The sequence below is a fragment of the Dicentrarchus labrax genome, unplaced genomic scaffold, assembly GCF_905237075.1.
Source record: "Dicentrarchus labrax unplaced genomic scaffold, dlabrax2021, whole genome shotgun sequence".
Classification (NCBI taxonomy): Eukaryota; Metazoa; Chordata; class Actinopteri; family Moronidae; genus Dicentrarchus; species Dicentrarchus labrax.
The window spans coordinates 24,892,340-24,915,688 of record NW_026136711.1 but is presented as its reverse complement, the minus strand read 5'-3'; the positions used below and the strand labels follow the sequence as shown (position 1 = coordinate 24,915,688).

The 23,349-nt window shown below is 40.5% G+C and overlaps 1 protein-coding gene across 1 annotated transcript in view; it reads left to right on the top strand.

Annotated features, from left to right (window-relative positions):
• Positions 1 to 22,928, top strand: part of LOC127372240 (zinc finger E-box-binding homeobox 2) — a 28,928-nt gene extending 6,000 nt beyond the window's left edge. Inside the window, exons 2-8 of the mRNA XM_051415766.1 lie at positions 14,378 to 14,665; positions 16,091 to 16,300; positions 17,143 to 17,336; positions 17,529 to 17,634; positions 17,902 to 19,424; positions 19,564 to 19,747; positions 20,496 to 22,928. Of these exons, the coding sequence (XP_051271726.1) occupies positions 14,378 to 14,665; positions 16,091 to 16,300; positions 17,143 to 17,336; positions 17,529 to 17,634; positions 17,902 to 19,424; positions 19,564 to 19,747; positions 20,496 to 21,118 (3,128 nt within the window). The 3' untranslated portion in view covers positions 21,119 to 22,928. The remainder of the gene's footprint in view (positions 1 to 14,377; positions 14,666 to 16,090; positions 16,301 to 17,142; positions 17,337 to 17,528; positions 17,635 to 17,901; positions 19,425 to 19,563; positions 19,748 to 20,495) is intronic.
• The last annotated feature ends 421 nt before the right edge of the window (positions 22,929 to 23,349 follow it).

The window sequence follows — 23,349 nt, the reverse complement described above, 5'->3', positions numbered from 1 at the left end:
TTTTTATTGCTTTAATGTTTTCAAGTCTTCCGCTTACCAGTCCTGCCAGGATTTCACTTTTTGGGAGTGTTGCAGCCTAAAGTGCCTGGTTTCATGCGGGCTTTTCTAAAACATTGCGACATACGTTTTTGGGAGAACGTGAAAATAGCAAAAATGGTTGCGATTCGTTTTTTGTTATTCATTTAAAGTCTTGTATCATAGAGAATAAAATTGCACTGTTTGGACAAGATCCATGTGAGACGTTCACACTGCACATGCCTGCATGGTATGCGTCTTCACAACTGGAAACAAAAAGTGAGTTTGGTGATGTATGGCTCAGTGTTTTGCGCAGGAAACTATGCTGATTGATCAAATTTATGGAAAAGGTGCAGTGTTTGCACAAAATTGCAAGGTTGTGTAATCAATTCAAATGTTTAGATGTGCAATGCATTTACTTTCTGATGACGTCAAAGGGATCTTGTTTCTCAGGACAAGAGCGTCTATCTAGTAACTCTAGATAGATGAAACATGCTCTAAATGAATTAACAGTTGGGAGTCTACAGTCATCAGAAAATACTGAAAAATATCTGTTACAAGTTCCCAGAGTTGAGTTCAGACTTCTAGTTTTGTCCAATAAAAGGTCCAGTGTGTGGTATACTGGAGGATCTATCTGCAGAAATGTAATAGAATATTCATAGGTATATTTTCATTAGTGTATAATCACCTGAATAGGAATTTGTTACCTTAGAATGAGCCTTTTTAATTGCAGAGTGAGCGGCCATGTTGAACCGCCATGTTTCTACAGTAGCCCAGAACAGACAAACAAAACACTGGCTCTAGATAAAGCCTTTTGTGTTTCACGGCCTCCGTAACTCGCACCTCTAGACACAACTGAATCTTACACACTTGTCCTCTAACAGTCCAGAACCCAAAGATTTTCCATTTACAGTGATATAAAACAGAGAAAAGGAGCAAATCTTCACATTTGAGCAGCTGGAACCAGGCTTGCATTTTTGCCTTAGAGGATTAGTAATGTATCCATTATGTTGTCTATTCCTTTTCTGTTGATCAAGTAATCAGCTCTAAACTCTAAACCAGACCGCAATGTCTCTGTTTGGCTCATCCAACAAATGTCTGACAAATAAAGATAAAACGTCACTTTAATGCAAAATTTATAATCTTAACCTAGCCTATAAGCATTACCTGTTCTGTAATGTTGGGGTCGCAACCATGGTGTAGACAGCGTGTAGACAGACCCGCAGTATTTCTGTAGAAATTGTCATCTCCCTGATCATATAAAGGCAGGCTGTCCTGTCCACACAACCACCATAAATTCTCTCTGCAAACAAGGGTTGGTGCTCCTATCAGCCCAGGTGAGAAAAAAAAGTAAAACTTGGACTGACAGCAAGAAAAGGCATGGGAGAGATCAGCCAGCCAACTCCCCCCTCTTCCCCTCTCTCTCCCTGTACCTGCATCACCTGGCACCACCACCTTCATCTGACCTGAACATCCCACTCTCTGTCCTGCACACATAGATACTGCACACACACACACACACACACACACACACACACACACACACACACACACACACACACACACACACACACAAACAGATACTGCACATACACACAGTTACCTGGGAGGGAGTAAACACATTCCATCATGGCGCAAACATGCTTGACTGATTTTTAGGCCCACCTGTAACAGTCAAGGCTTTAGGTCTTAAATTTTACACAGACTATCATACTATCTTTCTGACTCCCTTTCTCCATCATTCTCTATCTATATGTTTATTTTACTGGCAACATTTCATTTTTGCACATTTACACTTCATTTCCTCCACCAGATAAGTAGTGAAGGCACTGCCTCTGCAGATGCATGAATGTGTTCATTCATTCATTCAGTCAGTCAGCCAATCATTCAGTTATGATGCATTGAATATTTTTGCTGTTACAAAAAAGATACCTCCAAAGAAATACTCTCCAACATCACAGAGATCAACGAGTGAATATGTGAGAGTTTTTGCAAAGTAACAAGAAGGCCATTTTTGAAATGGTTTCTGCCTTTTAGTAATAATAAACACAAAACCCACAAGTCAAACCCCAACTCTTACCTAAGACAAAGCAACAATGTTGATGTTTGCTAGCAGCTGCGTGCAGTATTAGATCATTCAAATTAATCTTTGATAGCTCAGGTATGATAAGGAACACAGGAAGCAATTTGTGCAAGAAAGGAAGCAACGCAAATGCAAATCAGTATGCATTGGTCCACTCCGTCTTTTATCACTGTGTAACAATCTAGTAAATAGTCATATCTCATCTTTTTTAAAGAATTTCTCATGGTATGTGACAGGTTATCATGTTTTTTGTTCCTATTGCAAAATAACAAAACCGGGGAAGGTTTAATAAAAAGGTCAGTCTCTAATAAAGGAAAATGACTAGGCAAGAAGATCAAAAAACATTCTGAAGTTGTACAGAATCGATTTATTTTTCCTTTTTGGCTGTGTGGTCGACTTTTGTACCTCAGGGAAACAGTACAGTTATGATTATACAGTGCATGTGTCCAGCATTGTAGGAGGGATGGAAGGGGAAGTAAGTCATAATGCAGCCTGGCAGCATATCAGAGGGAGGTAACGTCATCTAAACGATACAAGTAATAGGTAGGTGTGAATGTGTCCAGGCCTGATATAGGGACGGGGCTCTAAATGTCAGCCACAGATCTGGAAGTTTGACTTAATTGACTTCATTGTCACTTCTTTTTTTTCCTCCCCTCCTCGGATTTTCAGCTTTTTCTTGCCATCATCTGTTGCTTTCTTTCATGTGAGTCTCTCTTTCTTTTACTCTTTCGCTTTCTTTATCATCCTTTAGATTTTTCTTTATCTCCTCTTCCGTGTATATTAACTCCTCCACCTCCTTATCCCTTTCACTCTTTTTCCATTTTTTATCCAGTCCTTCTCCTGCTTTCATCCCCTCTCCTTCCATCTATCCATCCTCTACTCCTCCCAGCCCCGGGTTCCCCAAACCCTGTACGGTCGCCATCATGCCCCCCCCCCCCTCTCTCTCACTGAGCGCCTCCCCTGTCCCACTGACACCACACGCTGCTCCCATCCCCCGAAAACCACTTCAAACAGCCAGCGCCATCAAAGCCCACAGTCAGTCAGCCAGGCAGCCAGTCAGCCAGCCAGCCAGCCTTCTGCTTCGACTTAAAATTACTGTCGTCCCAGTCGCAAGGCTGCTTTCCTCTTCTGATACACATCAAAGATCCTCTTAAACTCCCGAAGTTTGCTTTTTAAACCTTTCTTCTTGTTGAGTCTTTTTTATATACATTATTTCGCTGGTTGAGGTTTTTATTCTCTCTCTCTCGCTCTCTTTCTTTCTCTCTCTTCTTGCCGTTATGTTTTTTTCTTCAACTGGGCCAGGTCAGTAATGACATGCACACACTCACTTGTGCGGTTCTGCTGCCTTTGCATTTTTCTCCATGACTTTAATTAGTTTCTTTTTCAAGGCGTTGGTTCAGGCTTCACATGCACAGCACACACATTCTCTCTCCCTCACACACAAACAGTCCATCAAGCTGTAACTAACAAACATACGGATGTGTGTAAATTAATACGCAATATGACTCATACGTCTTTCTAATCAGAACTGCATAACCACAAAAAGACCAGTTTAATACTGTGTGTGTGTTCCTCTTTTTTGCTGCCTGTATTTCTTTGTATGTGCATGCATAAGGGCAGAAAAAGTGACGACAGAAAGCAGAGAGAAGAGAATAGATGGTGTTTGCCGACATGTGAGGAAGACAAAGAAAATAAAAGGAGTGAATGACACATTAGAAAGGCATGTCTTCTATGTTTCAAAGCCATGGAGGTCACATGTGGTCACTCGAAATGTTTCGGTGTATCATCATCTCTCGGCTGGAGGATGTAATGTCCATATATACCAGAGGATGGCGCCCCGTCTGTATGTTAACCAGGCAGGAACTGACTGCCAGGTCTCATACAGTCTGCAACTTTTTTCATTACAAAAAAAGCATTTAGATACAGTTACATCCTATACTTTCTAATTTTACTGAATGAGCCCAGCAGAGGTCTGTTTTTGTCTTTCGTTGCTCAATATATATATCAGGGCATCCCCACGTCTGTCTTTATTTTTTTCTTGAAAGTATGGAGAAATAATAGGGCAAGACTATTATTATTGTCAGTTGTAGCTGCAGTAAGAGCTGTAATAAAAGTTGAATTGATGTTGCTGTGACTACATGCGTAGTGAATACCTTCACATGGTCCGCTCTGATCTTTTATATCCTAATGTGGGGTCCTCAGAGTTCTTGTATCTTGTGTTTTAAATCAGCTTTTAGTGGTTAGATGAAGACATTTTGGGCTTTAATGCTGTAAATTCTCATTTTCAAGTACACCACATCTTGCAAAACACCTCTAACAGATCTTATATACAGCTGTTTGAAGTAGACAAGGTCAGTGGGATACCAGGCATATTTGTTTCACCCTCAAAACAAATCTCCCGTAGTAAGTAACTGAAAGTTACAGCTTGAGTTGAACTAACCAAATCCCACATTGTATAGCTGTTAAGCTCAAAGAGAAGTTTTATTTAGCGTGCACCCCTATTAAAAAACTTCAGAACCTTTGTGCTCCGTCAGAGAATGTTTTAATATTCAAAAGGAGCCACTATTGTGTGGTTTCTTGCGCCAACGTACAAAATAAAGAGCCACATCAGAAAGCTGGAACAGTCCCTGAGCATTTTCATGTGTAAAGAAAAAAGAGGGAAAACAAATTTGGAGGGGGGAGACAGGAGTATTTATAGAGTTGTGTGAGAGTCTTTGCAATGACAGGAGCCTAATGAAGTGGAGTTTGGGTTTTGATTCACAGTGTGGTGAGTGCGTGGGTCCCTATGTGACCGTTACTGCATTCCAGCACAGATCCCTCGCTACACGGAAACCCGCATGGGCCAACTCGAAATAACGTGTTCTTCTAACCCAGCTAACCTTTCTCACCAACATCAGTGCTGCTTCCAGTGCAGCAGATGCACACACAGGGCACGGTGGCACCGACACACAGAAGTCAAACATGGTGACTTTATTCAATATGTACGAGCCCTTATGCACAGTATAGATACAATGATTAAGTCAATTTGTCATTGCTGGTGAGTCACTGACACAGTAAGTGAGTCAAATAGCACGATTCATCATGACATACTAGGGAAGTACAGAATGCCAGTTTTTCTTTTTTTAACTTTGATAGATCAGTGGAAATTGTATTGCTGTGTGAGTTTATTACAGATGTGTAATGAGGAAGCGAGAACGACATTGAATAAGATTGGAGGCTGTAAGTCGCCATCATTGTAGTGAATCATGTGAATGTTCTGAATGTTAGTTTGCTGAGAGAAGAACTCTTTAAAATTCATAAAAGGTTTTGTATTTTGCTATAGTTTTGAGAATCCAACAAAAATGTAGTTTTATTTTTATATATACTTGCTTTATACTTACAAGAGAAGAGGGAAATTAATTAGGAAAAAATAAACTTCTTTTGTCTGTACCAAACTTTTAAAAGCTTCCCACAAAGTAAAAAAAAATGGCACTGAAGCAAAAAAGCCACACGTGTCCACTTTGAAGGTAAAGGCCAGTGTCAAACAAGGTAATTTTTTTTTCGCAAAATGTCACTGTGGTGGTCTATAGGACAGGTAAACATAGTGGCAAACATGTAGGCAGTAGCATACAGGAAACCTCCAAAGGAAGAACACAGGCAACCACAAAAGCTCATTGCACACCTCTTTACTCACACCTTGTGTCATTTCTGCAAAGAGAAAATCTGATTGCTGCATTTTTTTGAGCTCACAAAATGATGACTCCGTTTGTTAAGCAGCAAACTGTCTTGGATCAAATAGGCAGTAAGTCTATTGTTTTAGTAGTTTGATTCTTAATGGGAAAACTGCAGTACACCACACAGCAGACAGGTACAGTGAGGCAGCACTTTTCATTTTTCTGCTATTCTTTTCTGTGTTTTCAGCATTTGTTGTAAAACAAGCAGGGAGAAGAACACATAAGAAATGAGACTGAGGTGTTTTAACCCTCTGTTCTTTGTTTTGGGTCATCTTTGCACCTCCTATAGCCAAGAGGCTGCATGTTACAAAAGCATACCCTATATAAAGAGGCAGCATTTTCCATTGTAGAAGATAACACTTATTACAATGGTAGACTGAATGATAAGCTAATTATCTAGCAAGGAATATCATTGCCTCTTTAAACTCTACCTGTGAAAAAATGTAAAGCTATTAATTTTGAAGTTCGTGTGGAGGCATCTGTCAACTTGGTGAAAGTTAACATCATTATAGGCTACAAAAATATATCATGGATGTCTAGAGGACTCACCACAATCTAAGAATACATAGCTCGGGTGGGAATCTACAAGAGGGGATGAAAGTATACCCTGTGAGTGTGTTTCTCCTTCTTCTTCACACCGCCTCTCCATGTGTGTCTGTATCTGCAGTTCAGCGGACTGTACTGCCACATGAGTCACAGTTTGCTCACTGTTTCTCTAGCACGTATACGCACCTTTGTGGTGTGATTACTGGTCTAGGCCACAAGTTATTTGGGACCCCTTTCCTTCCCATGTTCACTCTCACTACACCTTTTTATTTCTCTGTCTTTCTCTGAAATGCATTAACAAGTGTAGCACAGAAAATGCTGCTTGATTGTCATCTTTGTTCTATGTTGTTTTTTTATCTCAACACAATACACATTGTTAGAATGCCCACGTTTGGCGAGGAAACCATTAGAAAAAGTGAATTCACGAATAGTTTTCTGTATTTGGAGAACGATGAAAGATGTGCAGTACGCATGAGTAAAGTGCAAATATGTGTAGGAGGAGATAAGACCTATCAGATGTAAAAAAGAAAAAAACTGTCTAGGATTGAAGGTGAAACACTGAGACAATAGCAGCAAAGTCATTATCCTCTCAGTTTCATCTGAGGTAGATTAGCTTGCCCTGCAGCAAACGGACTGTACAGTAAGTTACGGCTTTCTTGACTATTTGTTTGGTGGTTTTGCTGTACATTAATTCTGTTTATTTGCTGTTGGTTTCATCTGTTGATCTTTTGAAGTCACACGAGAACAGTTTTCCACTAAGCAGATGTGGTTCAGTGTTTGGTGCAGTGATGTGACAAGTAGATAGAGAATAACAGATCAGTGCTACTGATCTCAATCGATTTTCAAATGCCTCGGCCCTTTCAAGGCAGCCATAGCAGCCGTACACAACACCACAGTGTGTTACAGGCCGTGTCTTGGGGGCTGTGCTTTGATTCGCAAAGGCTCCTCTGAAATCGTACTGAGAACTCATGTGAATAATGAAACTAACACCAGCGCACAGTCACACTAAAAGTGCAACTCGTTGACAAATCAACTTTGTGAGTGGTATCAGTGAATGGCTCAGTGGCTTTGAAGCTAATAAAAGGCCAAAAGGGATTCTGTTTTTGTGTCACAAGGGCCCTAATTGAACAGAATCATTAAAAGCCACACTGAACAAAGGCAAAATAGTTTCAATACGGTGTTTGTTGTTAATCTAAAGACCACTGCTTAGTGTGCAGAATTACGCTGCAATTGTGCTTCTGTCTTTGCAGAGCCTTAATCAATATCAGGAAATTAGCGTGGTGTTTATTTCTTGATCTGACTGTTCTGTGCGCCTCTGCGTCTTTCAAAGGGCAGATGTTGCCCCTCGGCTGCACATTCTGTGGTGGTGGTTTAAATGCTCTGACAGGGTGGTGTCTCCTAATGAGCGGGACATCTAAAGGCACATAGCTGTGACTTTGCTGCTGTGACACCACATGGGCTTTAACTCTTCTATCTCTGCCTGCAGTTCAGATATTCATGGAGTATCGCGCACACACACACATAGATACACATATACATACACACACTCAGAGTTATTGTCATGTATTTTTCTTTGCGGTGTTTGATCATGCTCTAGTCCTCTGCAGCAGCAGGCCAGTTTTGCTCCCCATTTCTGCCCACAGCGCAAGTTGTGTTTGTTTGTTTTTCTGTATTTCTCTATACCCTAGTTTGTCTGTGTGTGTTTGTGTGTGTCTGTGTGCCTATGTGTGTGTGTGTGTGTGTGTGTGTGTGTGTGTGTGTGTGTTCAGGGAATTTCCCTCTGTAGTGTGTTTTTCACAGTTCGACATCAGTTGGAGGATTTGTGTCAGGGACAGTTTGACACTGTTGCTTTCTGTCTCTTTCTCACTTTTTCTTCTTTAATTCCTCACTCCTCTGTGTTTTATTGCTCTCTTTCTCCATCACTTGCACTCTCAGTGCAGTCTATGCTCTGTGCAGTATTCTTAATGCACCGGCGTTTCTGTACCTCTGCCTCACTCTTGTCACCCCCTTTCTCTAGCAAACAACACCACAGCACTGTACACCAAACACATTGCAAGAATGCAAAATCACATACTGCACCACATACACACATCACATTTTAGCATCTCCTCCATCACACTAATATGACCTTTACAATCCCCATCACAGTGTCTCAGTTTCAGTCTCATTTATTCTCGCCAGCAGCCATTTGCAGGCTTTTTTTTTGTGGCTCGCTGCCAACCAGCTAAGAAATGACTGTAATCAATTTAACTAAACTTGACTGTGTGACTTAGACTTTCATATCAATGTGTTTGTGGTTATTTTCACCATCATTAGACAAGAATGTTTGCACTTCCTCTTCTCTGGCCACAGAAATGCAATAAAAGTGCAGCAAAACATCACATTACCACCATTCTTATTGGTTAACATGTAATTTAGAGCATTTAATCCTCAATTTGCTGTCAGCATTCATGATATAATCTGTAAAACATTTCGATAAATTGAAATTAAGAGTTGCATTCCAAAAGGAGGCAAGCCACCAAGTGGAAAACTCAGCACCAAATTTTCTGTTAAGTAAATCAAATTCAGTTTGGGATATTATTGGAATCATACACTCCGCTATGATCTTACAAAATTACAACATTTTGAAATTAGAATTTCTTGTATCAAGAACAGTTTTGTTTTTGTTTTTTTTCCCAGCGAATGAGTGTGTTCATTGTGCATTTGTTGCATGGGTTAATGCAGGTACATCAGTGTGTTTTTTTTCTCTCCCTCAGTGTTGTCAGGGCAGGTTAAACCAAACCAAACCAGAGCAGGCCAAGGTGCCATAGTCAGGAAGAAACACCACTGAGAGGCAGACAGAGAGTGTGAGTTACTAGTTGAAGGAGATCAGGTGGGAGGTGTTTGTTCTTGGTTGCGGTCCTCCCCTGACTCATCATGCGAATGTCAGACAGCAGGTATGAATAGAAGAGCTGCCACAGTGAGAAATTGTTTTAATGGCATGTTTGATTTCTGCGATATATTCTAAGAGAGGCCATCGCTGTCAACATGAGTGCGCCCTGCAAATGAATACGGATATACTTTGCTTCTGAACTGCTCTCATAGGTACTGTAAAATGACAATCTTCCTGCGTTTGCTTTTTTTGTTTAGTGTGTGGGCGTCGGTGACCCTCATGTGGTAATTTATTGAGTTCAAAATAGCAAGTGTTGCTCTTTTGACAAGTGTGAAACCATCAGAGTTTTAACAGCATGGAAGAAGCATTATTTCATACTTTAACTAAAACAAAATGATTTTGAAAATATATTTAAAATGTATTTTTGATATCAAAAGCAGTCTCTTACAAAAATATGATGTATCAGTCAGTTGTTATGTATGCTTCAGTGAACTTGTTTCTGACAGTTGTACTAGCTACATTTTGGACTATATGAAATTAGATGTTACTTGGCATGAGCACATTATGTCATAAGAAGAGTGACAAGGAGTTAATTTATTCTGGGTTGTTGGAGAACTCTTGATTGATATTAAGTGACTTGATATAAACATTTTAAAAGGGATTAGAAAATAAATAAATCTAAAACTAAACTAAAATATGCACTATACTTGATTTGATTTCACTTGTACATATATTTAAAGGTAATTTTAATGGTGTACATATGGTGTGGGTTTAATAGATCAAAATTTGGGTATATCATAAAAACTACTTTTCTGACACATTTAACTCAGTATTCAGTATTTATAACACATGTGCACCAGAAATACTTCTTTTTGTGCTCAGTTTGGGTGTTCAAAATGTATTTCTGCTAGTTACCAAAAATGTCTTGAAAACTTATATTTGAAAAGTAATTTTTTTGGGTAGCTGTTCTCTCATGTGAGAAATGAAAATCTATTAAATAGAATTAATTTGAACATATATTACTGTTATTCTGGCTTTTATGTAACAATCTTGAATTGTAAAAATCAACAGAACGGTAACAGTTACATTGTGCGGTAAATTGGGCCTGGCCTTGTTTGTTACCGTTTAAAACCAAAAGAAACAAACAAGGTAATTTCTAGGTAATTATTGCGTGCTTACCATTTAGCCACATAATTACTAAGTTAGTACCAGATCACATGTGTGCATCGTAAAATAAACTGCAGTTTAGCGTGTTTTCTGTACAGTAGATGCCCTCTGGGATATAAACAGTGCAGCATTAAATGAAACTATCTCTGTGCTGTTGTGAGGCAGTGCAAAGGACATGTTGAGATGATTGTTTTTCTTATCTTATGTAACTTTAAAAAAAAATCTTTGGTGTGGTTTACATTTTAATGTGGCTGTGTAAAAATTCAGTGTTTCCATGTCACACACACGTCTGCTTATGAATATATTCGGCCTCTGTCTGTCTTTGGAAAACTTACTATGTACGTAATAAAAGAACTACTGCAGGTCATCATTTTTTTGGTTTCAGACCGTCATTCTGTCAGATATGTCGCTTTCCCTCACTGTCACGGAGGGAAAGCGACAGACAGATTAAAATAGTGCTGCAGTGTTTGATCTGAACACACTGTTGTTGTCAAACCCTCAGAAAGTAAGAGAAAGAGTCCCCAGAAGCCCAAGTGATCGACATTGTCAAGCATGATGCAGCACAGTTCGGTTAGCTCTGTCTGGATATGAGTCATGTTCTTCCCACACACTCTACAGTGCATGCACAATAGCATTGGACCGTTTTCTACAGTGCTGTGCTGTTATTTTGTGTTAAGTATATTCCAACAAATTACACATTCTTAAAACTCATTCACATTGCATGAATTCATCTCTCTTAAAGTCTTTTGTACCTTGACACACAATCTGCACTTGCAGGCAATCCCAAACCTCCTGCGCTGTTCAAAGATTTAGCTGTCCTCCTCTAACAAAAAAAAGACCTATTTGAAGGATGCAATCGCTATCCAAATAAATAAATCAACGGGCCCGATAATGAAAGCCATCCCAGCGCGGTGCCGCTTTAATGACAGCACATATAGGCTCAGTGTCACTCAATGTCATGGGAGGGAAAATTAGAGCCAATTTGATGCTAATCCGGACCAGATTTTGCTCTTTTTGGGCCCAGCGGTATGTCCTAACATCCCAGGAAACTGCTGTAGGGCTGATAGGTCGACCTCAACTACATCATATAACTTCATAGCTGTCTGGTGTAGGGAAGCACATTTGATGACCAATTTCACCCCCCATAAGAGCGAGTCATTCCTCCCCGTGTGCACTGCATGGAGCAGAGGCTCATGGGTGACTAGCCTCGGGTGAATCACTGTTTTACATTTTCACAGGGGTATAATGGAGCTGGGGCAGGACACACAATTTGATGATACATACAGATACACATGTAGGTGTTACATTTTAAGATTAGCAAATATACTCATTAGAGGAATGTGTGTAAATTGCACAAGCACGCAAGTGTTTTAAGCATGTTTGTGATTGCGGGCCAACCCCCCCCCCCCCTCCACCACCAGCAGCACTGGCCTCCCTTTTGCTCTTCCAGTAACAGAGTGAGTGTGTGTGTTATCTGTGTGCGTGTGTGTAGATGTAAAGTTGACAAGGTAGATTTGCTAAAATGTCTCCTGCATTGCGCAGTCTTTTGGCTTTGTCACTGAGCTGTGGGGTGTAACTGAATGTGTTGAGGAGCAAAGTACTCATCAATTATTATGCCTACCAGCCAGTAAGGGTGTATTTGGAACGGCTCAAACAGAAATTAAAATCTTTCGAGAGTGACTGAGAGTTGTTTTGACAGTTTAATGAATAAACTTTGTTTGTGTTTGGTGAAATGTAATGAGCTGCGAAACATTATTTTCACTCTGATCTGATGAAAAGAGGCCCAAGACTCTGAAGGCCAAAGAGGACAATTTATTCAAAACTAATAAGAAGCATGACAGTGTTGCACTGCAAACTTCATCAGATAGTGATCAGAAACCTCATTTTCACAATAACACAGAATTGGTCCTCTGTATGTTGGCACAGTTCATGCCCCCTACCCCTCTTCGAAAGTGGTTTGTCTTTTTCTGATGATATTTCAAAGGTACTGGCAAGCAGTCTATTTGTGTTCTTAAATGGTCATTACTTGGTTGTGATTAGATATTGCCAATCAGTGAGAGGAAAACAGAGAGTCCTCAAAAAAAGCCTTGGAAATAAGAGCCTACAGCTGAAATCCCAGGCATGTGTTTGTGATTGTCATTTATTGTCTTTGCCATGGGAAAATGTAATGCGCCTTCCCAGTTTTGCTGCAGCCTGGGCACCGAGGGTACACTTTTAAATTACAATATGTTATTTATCTTTTCGTCTTACAGATGCACTATATCCCTGCCACATCACGAGTCACATTCTGTACGTGTGCTAAAAAAATATGAATTTAGACATAAAATCAGATTTTTCTACAGTAATTACACTATATAACTGTTTTAGTTCAAAATAACAATTTACATGTGATACAAACAAAAAATGAAGAATTTAATTCTGAAAATGTCAAACATTAAATGTTCTAATTACACGGGTAATACCAACATTAAAACAAGCTGTCATTTATTGGATTGAAGTTTAGTCACCAAGTCAATAAAAGTCTTTTTTTGTCACGACCTTAATTAAATGCATATATTTTTTAATATTATTTTGTCCATTTTTTATTCATTTTCAGTTTTAAAATGAAAGCCACATTTCACTCTCAGTACCGTCAGAGTAAAACCATCTCTTTAGAAATCACACTGAAATTAATGAGAAATGACTATTAATACTTTATATTTCTGTGTCTGAAGTTTTATATTGTGGAGAAATATGGTAGTTGGGCTCCGTCCTTTAAAGTTCTGGATCTGCTTTGCACAAATGTGTGTTGCATGCTGTGTCTGCTTGTATTGATAATAATCCACAGATAATCTGCACATCATACCGCACAAAGCCATGTAGTCATGTAACTTTAAAATGACTACAGACTGTGCAGAACTCAGCTGCTAGATTTTTAACCAGAACCAAGAGGTATGATCACACCTGGTTTGGCTCCCTGTTTATTTCTGGCTCTTCATGGCCTGGCTCCAGATTATATTTTTTTAATCTCTTATGAACCTTTGCATAGTTTGAGATTCTCGAGCAGTGGTCTTTTGTCTCTTCTGGAGTCCAGGTTGAAAACTAAAAGGTTTTGCCATCAGGGCCCCGAGGCTCTGGAATGACCTGCCTGAGGAAATTAGGCTGTCTGAGTCAGTGCCTTGTCTTAAGTCTCTAATAAAAATGTACTTTTATCGGAAAGCATATCCGGATTTGATCTCAGCTGTTCCTTTTATTGTTTTTTTATTTTATTTCTTGTCTTTATTGTCTTTTTTTTAAGTTTGCACTTATATTTTATCATTCATTTTGGTATTATTTCATTTTTATCTCTTTAAGCACTTTGTAACTTTGTTTTGATAAGTTTATCATTCATGTTAGAACATTTTGTGATAAGGAACACATTTAACAACTTCACATGAAGACAGTTTCATTTGTATTGCTCACAGCGGAGCAAAACTGAATTAAAAATGAATATAAAAAGTAAAACAAGTAATAACATAGTTGTTCTTTTGACTTTAATAAACATTTAAGATATACATTTACAAAACAGTTTTTGAATTTCTGGTTGGGTTTTCCCCCCTTCTGTTTCAGTTCCTGACATATTCTTTAAAATGATGTGCATGCACATGCATTGTGTCTGGTTTGTTTTGATCATAATCTACAGCTCAACCACCTACTTGCCATCTGAAATGATAAGAAACACATGTCTATTGCAATTTGAATCAAATATAAAAATAATAAATATACTGTCTGTTTAAACCCCACAAAATAAATATTGGCATCTCATTCCATATAGATTAAGGACACATGTTCATGCTTTGATTTTTAACATGTTTAAAAATACAATATAGTGTTGAAAAATCATACATCCCTAATGAGCATACTGTCTGTTTGCTACATGGCATTTAAACGACACCCGTCAGCCTGAGCCGGACTCTTCTGTGTCCCTCTTAAATTTTGTTGTTTCTTTTGCTATCCTCACAGTGGATGCTGAGCAAGTGAGTTCACTGGGATCTGAGGGGGAGGATGAGGTTGGCCTGTGGAGCCTGGAGCCCCAGGACTGCCAGGAGAGCCTGGACAAGACAAGCCTGACGCCTAGTGAGGGGACAGAGGAGCCTGGCAGCCCTGCTCGCTCCACGCGGCCGCACAGCCTTAGCCCCGGCAGCAGGAACTATTGGGGGCAGGTGGAGCCAGAGGTCGAGGCCGCGGAGGACGCCGCCATCGCGTCTGCCGCTGACAGGGAGGGAGATCAGGAACCATTGAGGATGTACTGTAAGTTATAAATTAATAATAAATTAATGTATAGCACTAGTTTGTTACAAAACCTGTAAATCTTTTGTTATTTTAAGATAAGACGTAATTTTTTTGAACTATAAAATACCCTTGCATTTCTTTCTGACAAATCAAGGCCTGGCCAAGAAAGTAGCAAAGCTATGTAAAATGTAATATATACATGGCATGAGACTGCTGTGTAGGGCCGTACTGTACGTGTAAACAAGTTTACAGTGTTTTTCTGATGCAAGACTCAGTCTCATGATGCTTCTCAGAGCCCTCTAGATACACCTTCATATCAGCTCCTTGTGAAACCATGCCTTCCCTACAAGCTGTTCCTTTTTTTCACTCTTCTCTTTGAAAAGGCAGCCTTCTGAAAGCATGACAAAAGAACTCATCCCACACAATGTCACAATATTTCCATGCATCAAAGAGGTGACGTTACGGTACTGAAATCAGCACTGCGCGACGTGAGGCTTTCCCTTTTATTTAGGAGAGATCAAAGGCTCACGCGGCTTGCCTACTAACAATCACTTAGCTCCCTCGCCTCGTGTGATTTGGGCTTGCCTGATGAAGGCAAAGCTGAGTTTTTACAACACTGAACCGCACAGGCTCTTCCCTTCACCACATAAAAAACAGCTCAAAATATGCCAACATCTGCAAACATTTGAAAAATCTTCCTCAAAGTCGCTGCAAGCTGACTTGATTCGTGATAGGAGGCGCCCTCTCTTCTTCTCATGGCTTTCTCTCGCTGCCTGCCTGTCAATGCACTCAAGGGCACGAACAAGAAAGAATTCTTCAAATCTAGTTTCATATCTGGCCAACTAGTTCCCTGAATGTATTGTTTTATCTGTCAGTCTTCAAGTAAACAATTTGGTTCCATTAGATTCAGCTGCACAGTGTCACTTTATCAGTTTATTCCCACTTCCTCTGCACACACATTTACACACATGGATTTATGAACAAAGCATGTACATTCACACAAAGCCAGAGAGCAAAACCTTGTTTCAAGAATGTGATTTTACACATAGTACATGAAAGTGTAACATCAGTAATTGTGCACCCACTGACAAGAGTACTGACCACCTTTAAAAATGCTATTAGACAAACCAGTTCTAGGGGAGGTCACAAAGGAACGGCATATATTAATCTGCACAATAACATGAGATTGTTTATGCTCTTTTGTGCAGTTTGTGGCCCTTCTTCTTAACTGCTTTTATGCTGACTTCTCTAGTAGGATTTTTAATTCAGTAAGACTTTACTCATTAAATATCATATAATCATATCTCCCCGCAAATGTCACTAAGAAGGCTGAATGTGTCCAAGTATCAGAATTATGTATAAAAATGTAAGATCCTGCTAAAAATAATCATATTTCCTTTTATGGATATTTCAATTCCTCTGTAACTTTGTCTCTGACCTCAGGTAAGAACTCAGACTCCCAGAATGCCTTCGAGGACCTGGCCCACTATGAATTTCTGGCCCACCTGAGGAAGACTTCTACCTCAGCCAGTCTCTTGGACCATCTGAACCACAATGGCACAGCAGTTGCGTACCACCCGGGCGGCAGGCACGATGAGCTGCCACCTGCCATTTGGTCGCCAGGAGCTCAGCACCGTTCACCTGAGGGATCAGGTAGGATAACAATGATGGCTGCAATGATACTAAACTCCTGACAGTGAGTTGTGTTGTGTTAGTTCTGGAGGCTGATAGTAAATAGCAGTGATACAGCACATATCAGATTGTTGTTTGCCAACGTTATTCTTAGAAATTGTAGGGGGATCATATCAGCTTATCAACCACTAATTGTTCACTACTGACTGTTCATCTTCAGGGTTTGACAAATTAAATTTCATGGTATAAACGTAGAGGAATAACAATAAAAACATTAGGTTCAGGCAATAGTTCATATAAAATACAACTCCTACGACACAAATACAATTACTAAACAACATGCTCATGTTCCAGTATTTTTAGGAAATTTTGCTTTTTTGTCTGTAGCTATAAATAGTGAACTAAGACTATTTGAGTTTTACTTAAATTTTACTCTGAGTCTGAGGCCATACATGTCTTTTTTTCTGTACAACGTGTTGCATGAGCACAGGTGCTGTTTGGGTGGCGTATGACTTCATTCATCCAGTTCAATAGGCAACGTGTGATAATAGGCAGAACTTAAATGTAAATATAATTCTCAAAAGAGCTTTAATATAGGGTCTAAGCATTGTTCCCAGAGGATCTTCTTTATGAATAAAGTTTACGGCAGCTATATTTAAGTAGTACGAATGTTTAGTATTTAAGGAATGTGAGTGAATGTGGGTGCCGCCTTATATGTGTGTGATATGCTGGCGATCTTAAACCTTAAACAGGATAAGCAGTTTATAAAATGAATGGAAGACTGATTGGATGGATGGCTATATTTGATGAATTTGTACAAAAAAAACAGTCTATTTAAAATGTCATCTCTTTGTGGACTCCAGATGCAGGAAGGACCCATCAGGCCTGTCCATTCTGCCACAGGATGTATCAGCGAGGAGCTTCTTTTAGGGACCACATCAAGTACTGCCAGGAGAGGGAGGGGGCCCATATGGCATGTCCGCTCTGTGGATACACTGCCACCCATAGGGCACAGATGGAGCGGCATCTGGCACTTCACAACCAAATGCAGGAGAAGGTGAGAAACACACAGACAGCAGGAGAAACGTTCACTGCAATGAGGCCAAAACAAAAGTATATTGTATGATATGCTTATTTTGTGCTACAAGGATATTTATTATAATATAAAGATATAATCTTACATCTTCACACCCCGAGATTTGTCCCTATATAAAATTATAAAACTAATAACAATGTCCTATTGTCCTAGTGTGCTTTGGATCAAGCCATGGAGACCAGGAAGTTCAAATGTCTGCAGTGTGGGAAAGCGTTCAAGTACAAACACCACCTCAAAGAGCATCTCCGCATCCACAGCGGTGAGACAAAATAACATCAAAACAGATGTACTCACCCATCAATTTGCTATTGTTTCCTCTATATCCGTAACCCTTACTTATTGCACCATTTATATGGTATGAAATTATACTTAATTTGATGTGTTGACAGAAAACAAGTAAAAATAATTTGTGACAAGGCAAGTGAGTTATGAAAATTGTGAAACAATCACACCCAAGTTGAGGGGATTTTCAACCAACTCTCAGCAACTTTTGACGAATACATCCTGTCTGTGTGTCATCCTTTAGGTGAAAAACCTTATGAGTGCTCCAACTGCAAGAAACGTTTCTCTCACTCGGGCTCCTACAGCTCCCACTTAAGCAGCAAAAAGTGCCTGAGTGGTGGAGGGAATGGAGGGGGAAGCACAGGAGGAGCCAGCGGGGCTTTTAATGGACATACTCAAAGCACATACCACCACTCATTTCCAACATCTCCCTCTGCAGGCGGGGGGAGAAACAGTAACGACAAGGGCTCTCCGATGACTTCACAGACCCAAGATAATACCAGGCCTCTGGGTCGAGTAACAGAGGATCCTCACCAGCTTTCACTGCAGGACCCCAACCACAATCCCACAGGCTTCGCCAGAGCTTCAGACCTGGCTCGGCTTTGGGACCCCTCGGCAGAGCTCTCCCTGAGGACCAGTATACTAAAAGGGACCACTCTGCTGCCTTATCTGCACTCTGGGACAAAGTTTGAGCAGATGCTACAGGAGATGCTTCACAGGGAGGTGAAGAAAGACGAGGAGATGGACAGAGAAGGAGGAGGAGGAGCTGCAGTGGAGGAAAGGAGGGTGATTTACAACGGAGGAGGGCCCGACAGGAAGGTGTCGCCTGACAGGAGAAGAGAGGCAGCGAGATCAGGTGAGGGAGAGAGAGGTGTCCTTGGAGTGACATGCCGCTGGTGCTCCCAGCTTTTCCCCAATGTGGCGGTGCTCCTGCAGCACGAGCGCTACCTCTGTAAGATGAACCGAGATGCAGTGGAGGTGCCCGAGGGTCTTCGCGGCAAAGACCACCCCTCGTCACCTTTATTCTTCCCGAGATCTTCCCTCCAACCGGAGAACAGCAAACAGAGCGAAGTAACCAATGGCCTCTCTGGAAGCAAATCACCCTTACAGAATCCCAGCTGGTTCTCTGTATCGCAGCAACTTTTGGTTGCAATGCACTCTCCCCCACAGCCACACCATGATGCCCTGTCCTCACGAGCGTACTGGTCCGGCCAGGAAAAGGGAAGTCCAAGCCAACAAATCAACCGCTCCCCAGAGCTGTCATCACCTCGAGCCAGAAGGAGAGTTCCCTCTTCAGGTTTCGGTTCACCAGTCTGCCTTGACCTCACCAGCTGTCCTCCCGAACTCCCCTCCCCTCAGAACCAGACTGGCAGCCCCTGGTCACAGAGCGAACCCCTGGATCTCTCCCTGCCCAAGCAGCTCTCAGACCAGGAGGGGAGAAACAAAACTGTAAACGGCAACTCAGCCAGAGGAGAGAGGAGAGAGCTCGGGAACCAGCAGCTTAAGAGGCCAAGTCCAACTTCACATCTATCCCTTCACCACCACCCAGTCTTCAGCGGTGCCGGAGCTCCTGTGTTTCCAGGTTCCTTATACAATGGATTTCCTATCTTCAACCAGTCTGGTTTAGGACTTGATGGCATCACAGCGATTCCGCCATTCGGCCAGCCAGCTAATAGCCCTGGGTTTCTCTCTCCCATGGCTTACATGATGGAGGCAGATGCAGAGGCGGCGCTGAAGAAGATCCGCCAGGAGAGGCAAGCTCTCATGGTGAGTAAGGTTTGTTTTAAAGAATTATGTGTAATTACTGAAGAACAGCCTCACAATTAATGCAGAAGCAGTAAAACTGTAAGAATGTCTACATTTAGAATAATGATAAATAATAATGAAAAAAATGTTTTCTCTGTAGGGTGAGGTGTTAAGCCGTGGAGCTCTGGACTATCTCTCTCTCATGGATGAAGGACTGGATGGAGAAGGAGGGCCAGGGAGGAAGAGACTGAAGAAGACAGATGAGGGGCTTTACGCTTGTGACATCTGTGAAAAAACCTTTCAGAAGAGCAGCTCTCTGCTCCGACACAAATACGAGCACACAGGTCTGTAGTTTGTACGCAGTCTGCAACAATACTTTAGGCATGTGCCATTTCATATAGTTTATGGATTACTATAATATTGGTTTAAAAAGACATTGGGGGGTAAAAAGGTGGGTTTGGGTTCTGAGTTGGAAAGAAGCATTGTAAAAACTCACTTTAGTAAAATATTGATCAAAATGTCTAAAGAAATAGTTTGACATTTTGGGCTTGATATCTTGCACGGTAAATATGAAACTACCGCAGGCCGCCAAGTTTGCTTGGATTAGCTTAAAGACTGGAAACAAGGGCAAATAGAGAGCCTGGCTCTGTCAGAAAATTCACTTGCCAGTGCTTCGTAAACATACTAATTCACACGTTGCATCCTGTTTGATCAATTTGCACAAAAAACAAACTGTAAGAATCGGCACATAACACATACATAAAACCACAGCTCTTTGTTTTTACACTTTGTAAATTTTTTGTAGACATATAAATTAGATTAGATAGATTAGACAGTAATCACTGAGCTTTAGAAGTGCTGGTAGGCTGGTAGTTTCCATTCTTTGTGCTGCTATGGCTTCATATTTACTGTATAGAACAAATACCTGAATGGGAAACAATTTCTTCAAAAAAGATGACAGAAAAATACCTAATTACCTTACAACAGGTTCCACTGCATTCAAGTCTTAAATGTATTTTCTTTAAAAAAGAAAAAAAGAAAAAAGGAGCTGTTATATTTACATGAGAAATAATTTATTTCTGCTCATTACAGGCAAGCGCCCTCATGAGTGCAAGATCTGCAACAAGGCCTTCAAGCATAAGCACCATCTGATTGAGCACAGCCGGCTGCACTCCGGAGAGAAACCCTACCAATGTGACAAGTGCGGCAAACGCTTCTCTCACTCCGGCTCGTACTCCCAGCACATGAACCACCGCTATGCTTACTGCAGCAAAGACCAGGATCCAGACCAAGACCACGAGGAGATGCCTCTCACTCCAGGGGCAGGCAACAATCTTGGGGGCCGCCTCATTGATGAGACCCCTCTGTCACTGGAGGATACCCAAACCCCGCACTCCTTCCTCAGTGACTCCAGTCTGGATGGAGCTGCAGAGGCCCTCAAGGATGAAGAGGAAAAAGAGACAGGGGTCAGGGATGGTCCTGTGGAGGAGGCACATCTGAGTTTTTCAGGGGCAGCAGAGAAGCTGGGAGGTATCCAAGAATCACCTACAGGGGACAATGGAGTGCAAAATGAGAGAAACGGTTACAATGTCGGAAATCATATTGACAATGCAGAGAGACAGTTCTGGGTCCGAGACACTGACGACCAGAACGGGGACTTGGACAAATGTGAACTGAGCCTGGATTTAACAGATTTACCAAGAATAAAAACTTAAGGTGACTTCAACAAGCCAATACAATGCATATACTATATATATTAAGATTTTTCATACATTTTTCTCTCATATATATATATATATATAACAGCGCCACTGATTTTTCACTCATTTTACAAGATGAAAACATGCACAGAACTGCCAAAGCATAGATGGCCTTAAAGTGGATGAAGCCATACAAACAAAATATATGTGATAATGCAAAGTACAGTATTTTATCATGCAAAATAGACTTGATGTACCTAGTGTTTGTTTGATTTATTTTGTTCTTTTAATTGGTTTTTGTTTACGAGGACAGCTAAAACATTTGGGTTGACTCATCTGAGGTCATGTCACATATCCAGATGTGACATCGCAGAAATCTCACTTATTATATGCTTTCTGCTGCTGACTGTTGTACAACCCATAAAGAAAGAGGCTTTGGTATTTTTTTTACATCCAGGATCCAGTTGAGTTTTTAAATCAGCTTGAAACATTTCAACTGTTGTCAAGCAGATGCACACTGGTTGAGAAACCAGGCCGTGAAGGAAATGTGTGTAGGATAGATTGAAGGACGAAAAAGACATCTACAGTTACTTTAACGTGCCATCAAAGTTAGAGATTAAATGTTACTAATGCAGACAGAATTGCATGATGCTCAGTTAGTATCTTTATTCTTCTGCAAGTAACATTCAGTTTTCAGTATCCTGTGGTATTATTTGATACAAATCTTTACCTCTATTTTAAGAAATGAACAATAACTTGTTAAATGTTTTAAATGAAAATACACACATGCAGCTATTACTTTGTCCTAAAGCCAGTGAGGGATTGAGGATATATAAAAGTATTCACTGCCGGAACTTTAATCATTCATGCTGTGAAATCACATGGTATAATCAGCTCATCTCTTCAGGTTAACTATGGTGCTCAGTGGCTTTAACTAATAAGCAATCTATTTAGTAGTTTAGAGCAAGCAGTAGAGCGAGAGGAAGATCTGGACAGTGGTTGTTTATTTATTTTATTCCTTAAACAAAAAGCAGAGGACTGCACCTTTTTAATTGTTTGCCTGGTTAGGGGACAGTTATTTCTGCATTTCTGGATGGGAGGTTAAAGGGGCGAAAGATGAAGTCAGACTTAGTTTTTTGTTTTCTTTGAGGGAGCAGAGGAAACTTGCACTGTCTCACTGTTTGTGTAATAATCACACAGAGCTGCTTTATTCCATTTATTGCTAAAATATCCTCCTATTTCTCGTAATAATCTACATGTGCTACAGCCTAATTTAACACCCATGGAACAATAATGTGTCACACTTGTGGGCTGTCTGTTGAGGTGTGACGAGAGGGTCAAGACTCAGGACACATACATCAGCTTTTAACTTCCTCTTTCTGACTGCAGTGTAGTCAACGTGAAAAGTGCCTCAGATGTACTCAGACTCTGTGAGTAATCCGACAAAGCCTTGGTACAACGAGATAAGACGGTGGTGCATGAGGTGTGACTAAGCTTGTAGCATTCATGCATACGGTGCACCAAAGACACTTCTTGGTCATCGTGTGTGTGTGTGTGTGTGTGTGTGTGTTTATCACCAAAGATATGCATATGAGACACGCCAACTGCCACTCTACTGTTGCATAGTTCCTTACCTGTTATTTCTGGGTCAAGAAATAGGCAAAAAATGGTTTACTTTCACTCTGTGTCTGCACACTTTTTATATCAAGCAGTTTTCTATCTTTTACTGGCACCAATGCAACTTTTGTATCAACTTTTTATATATATATATATTTTTTGCATGTTTGTGGATATTTGTAATAAAATTGTACATACTTTGTCACCAGATTCTTGTATTTCATTTATTTTTCTAATTAAAAATCACCATCAATCAGTATTTTCTCATTAGTTAATTTAAATCCTCTTGCCGTAGGCTTTATGAGACATTACAAGATTTAAGGGTAATCATCTGAAGCCAATTTTCCTCCAGTGGCTGTGAAATTGGTTGAATTATTAACTTGTTTCAAACAAGGGCAATTGAGTTATCACTATCAAATGTTATTTTTTCCCCAGTGTAAACACAAACATCTTTAAACATACGTTTTTAAGACAGTTTTGAATCTCGGCTGTGGTCTGGGCGCTCAGTTTCCCATCACAGTAAACAGTTTACACCACCGTTCATGATCTGCAGGCTGGTTTGTTACACTTACTGTAAATTTTTTGTGGCTCTGCTTGTTTGCATGATGATTCATCAGAGGTGGCTGTTT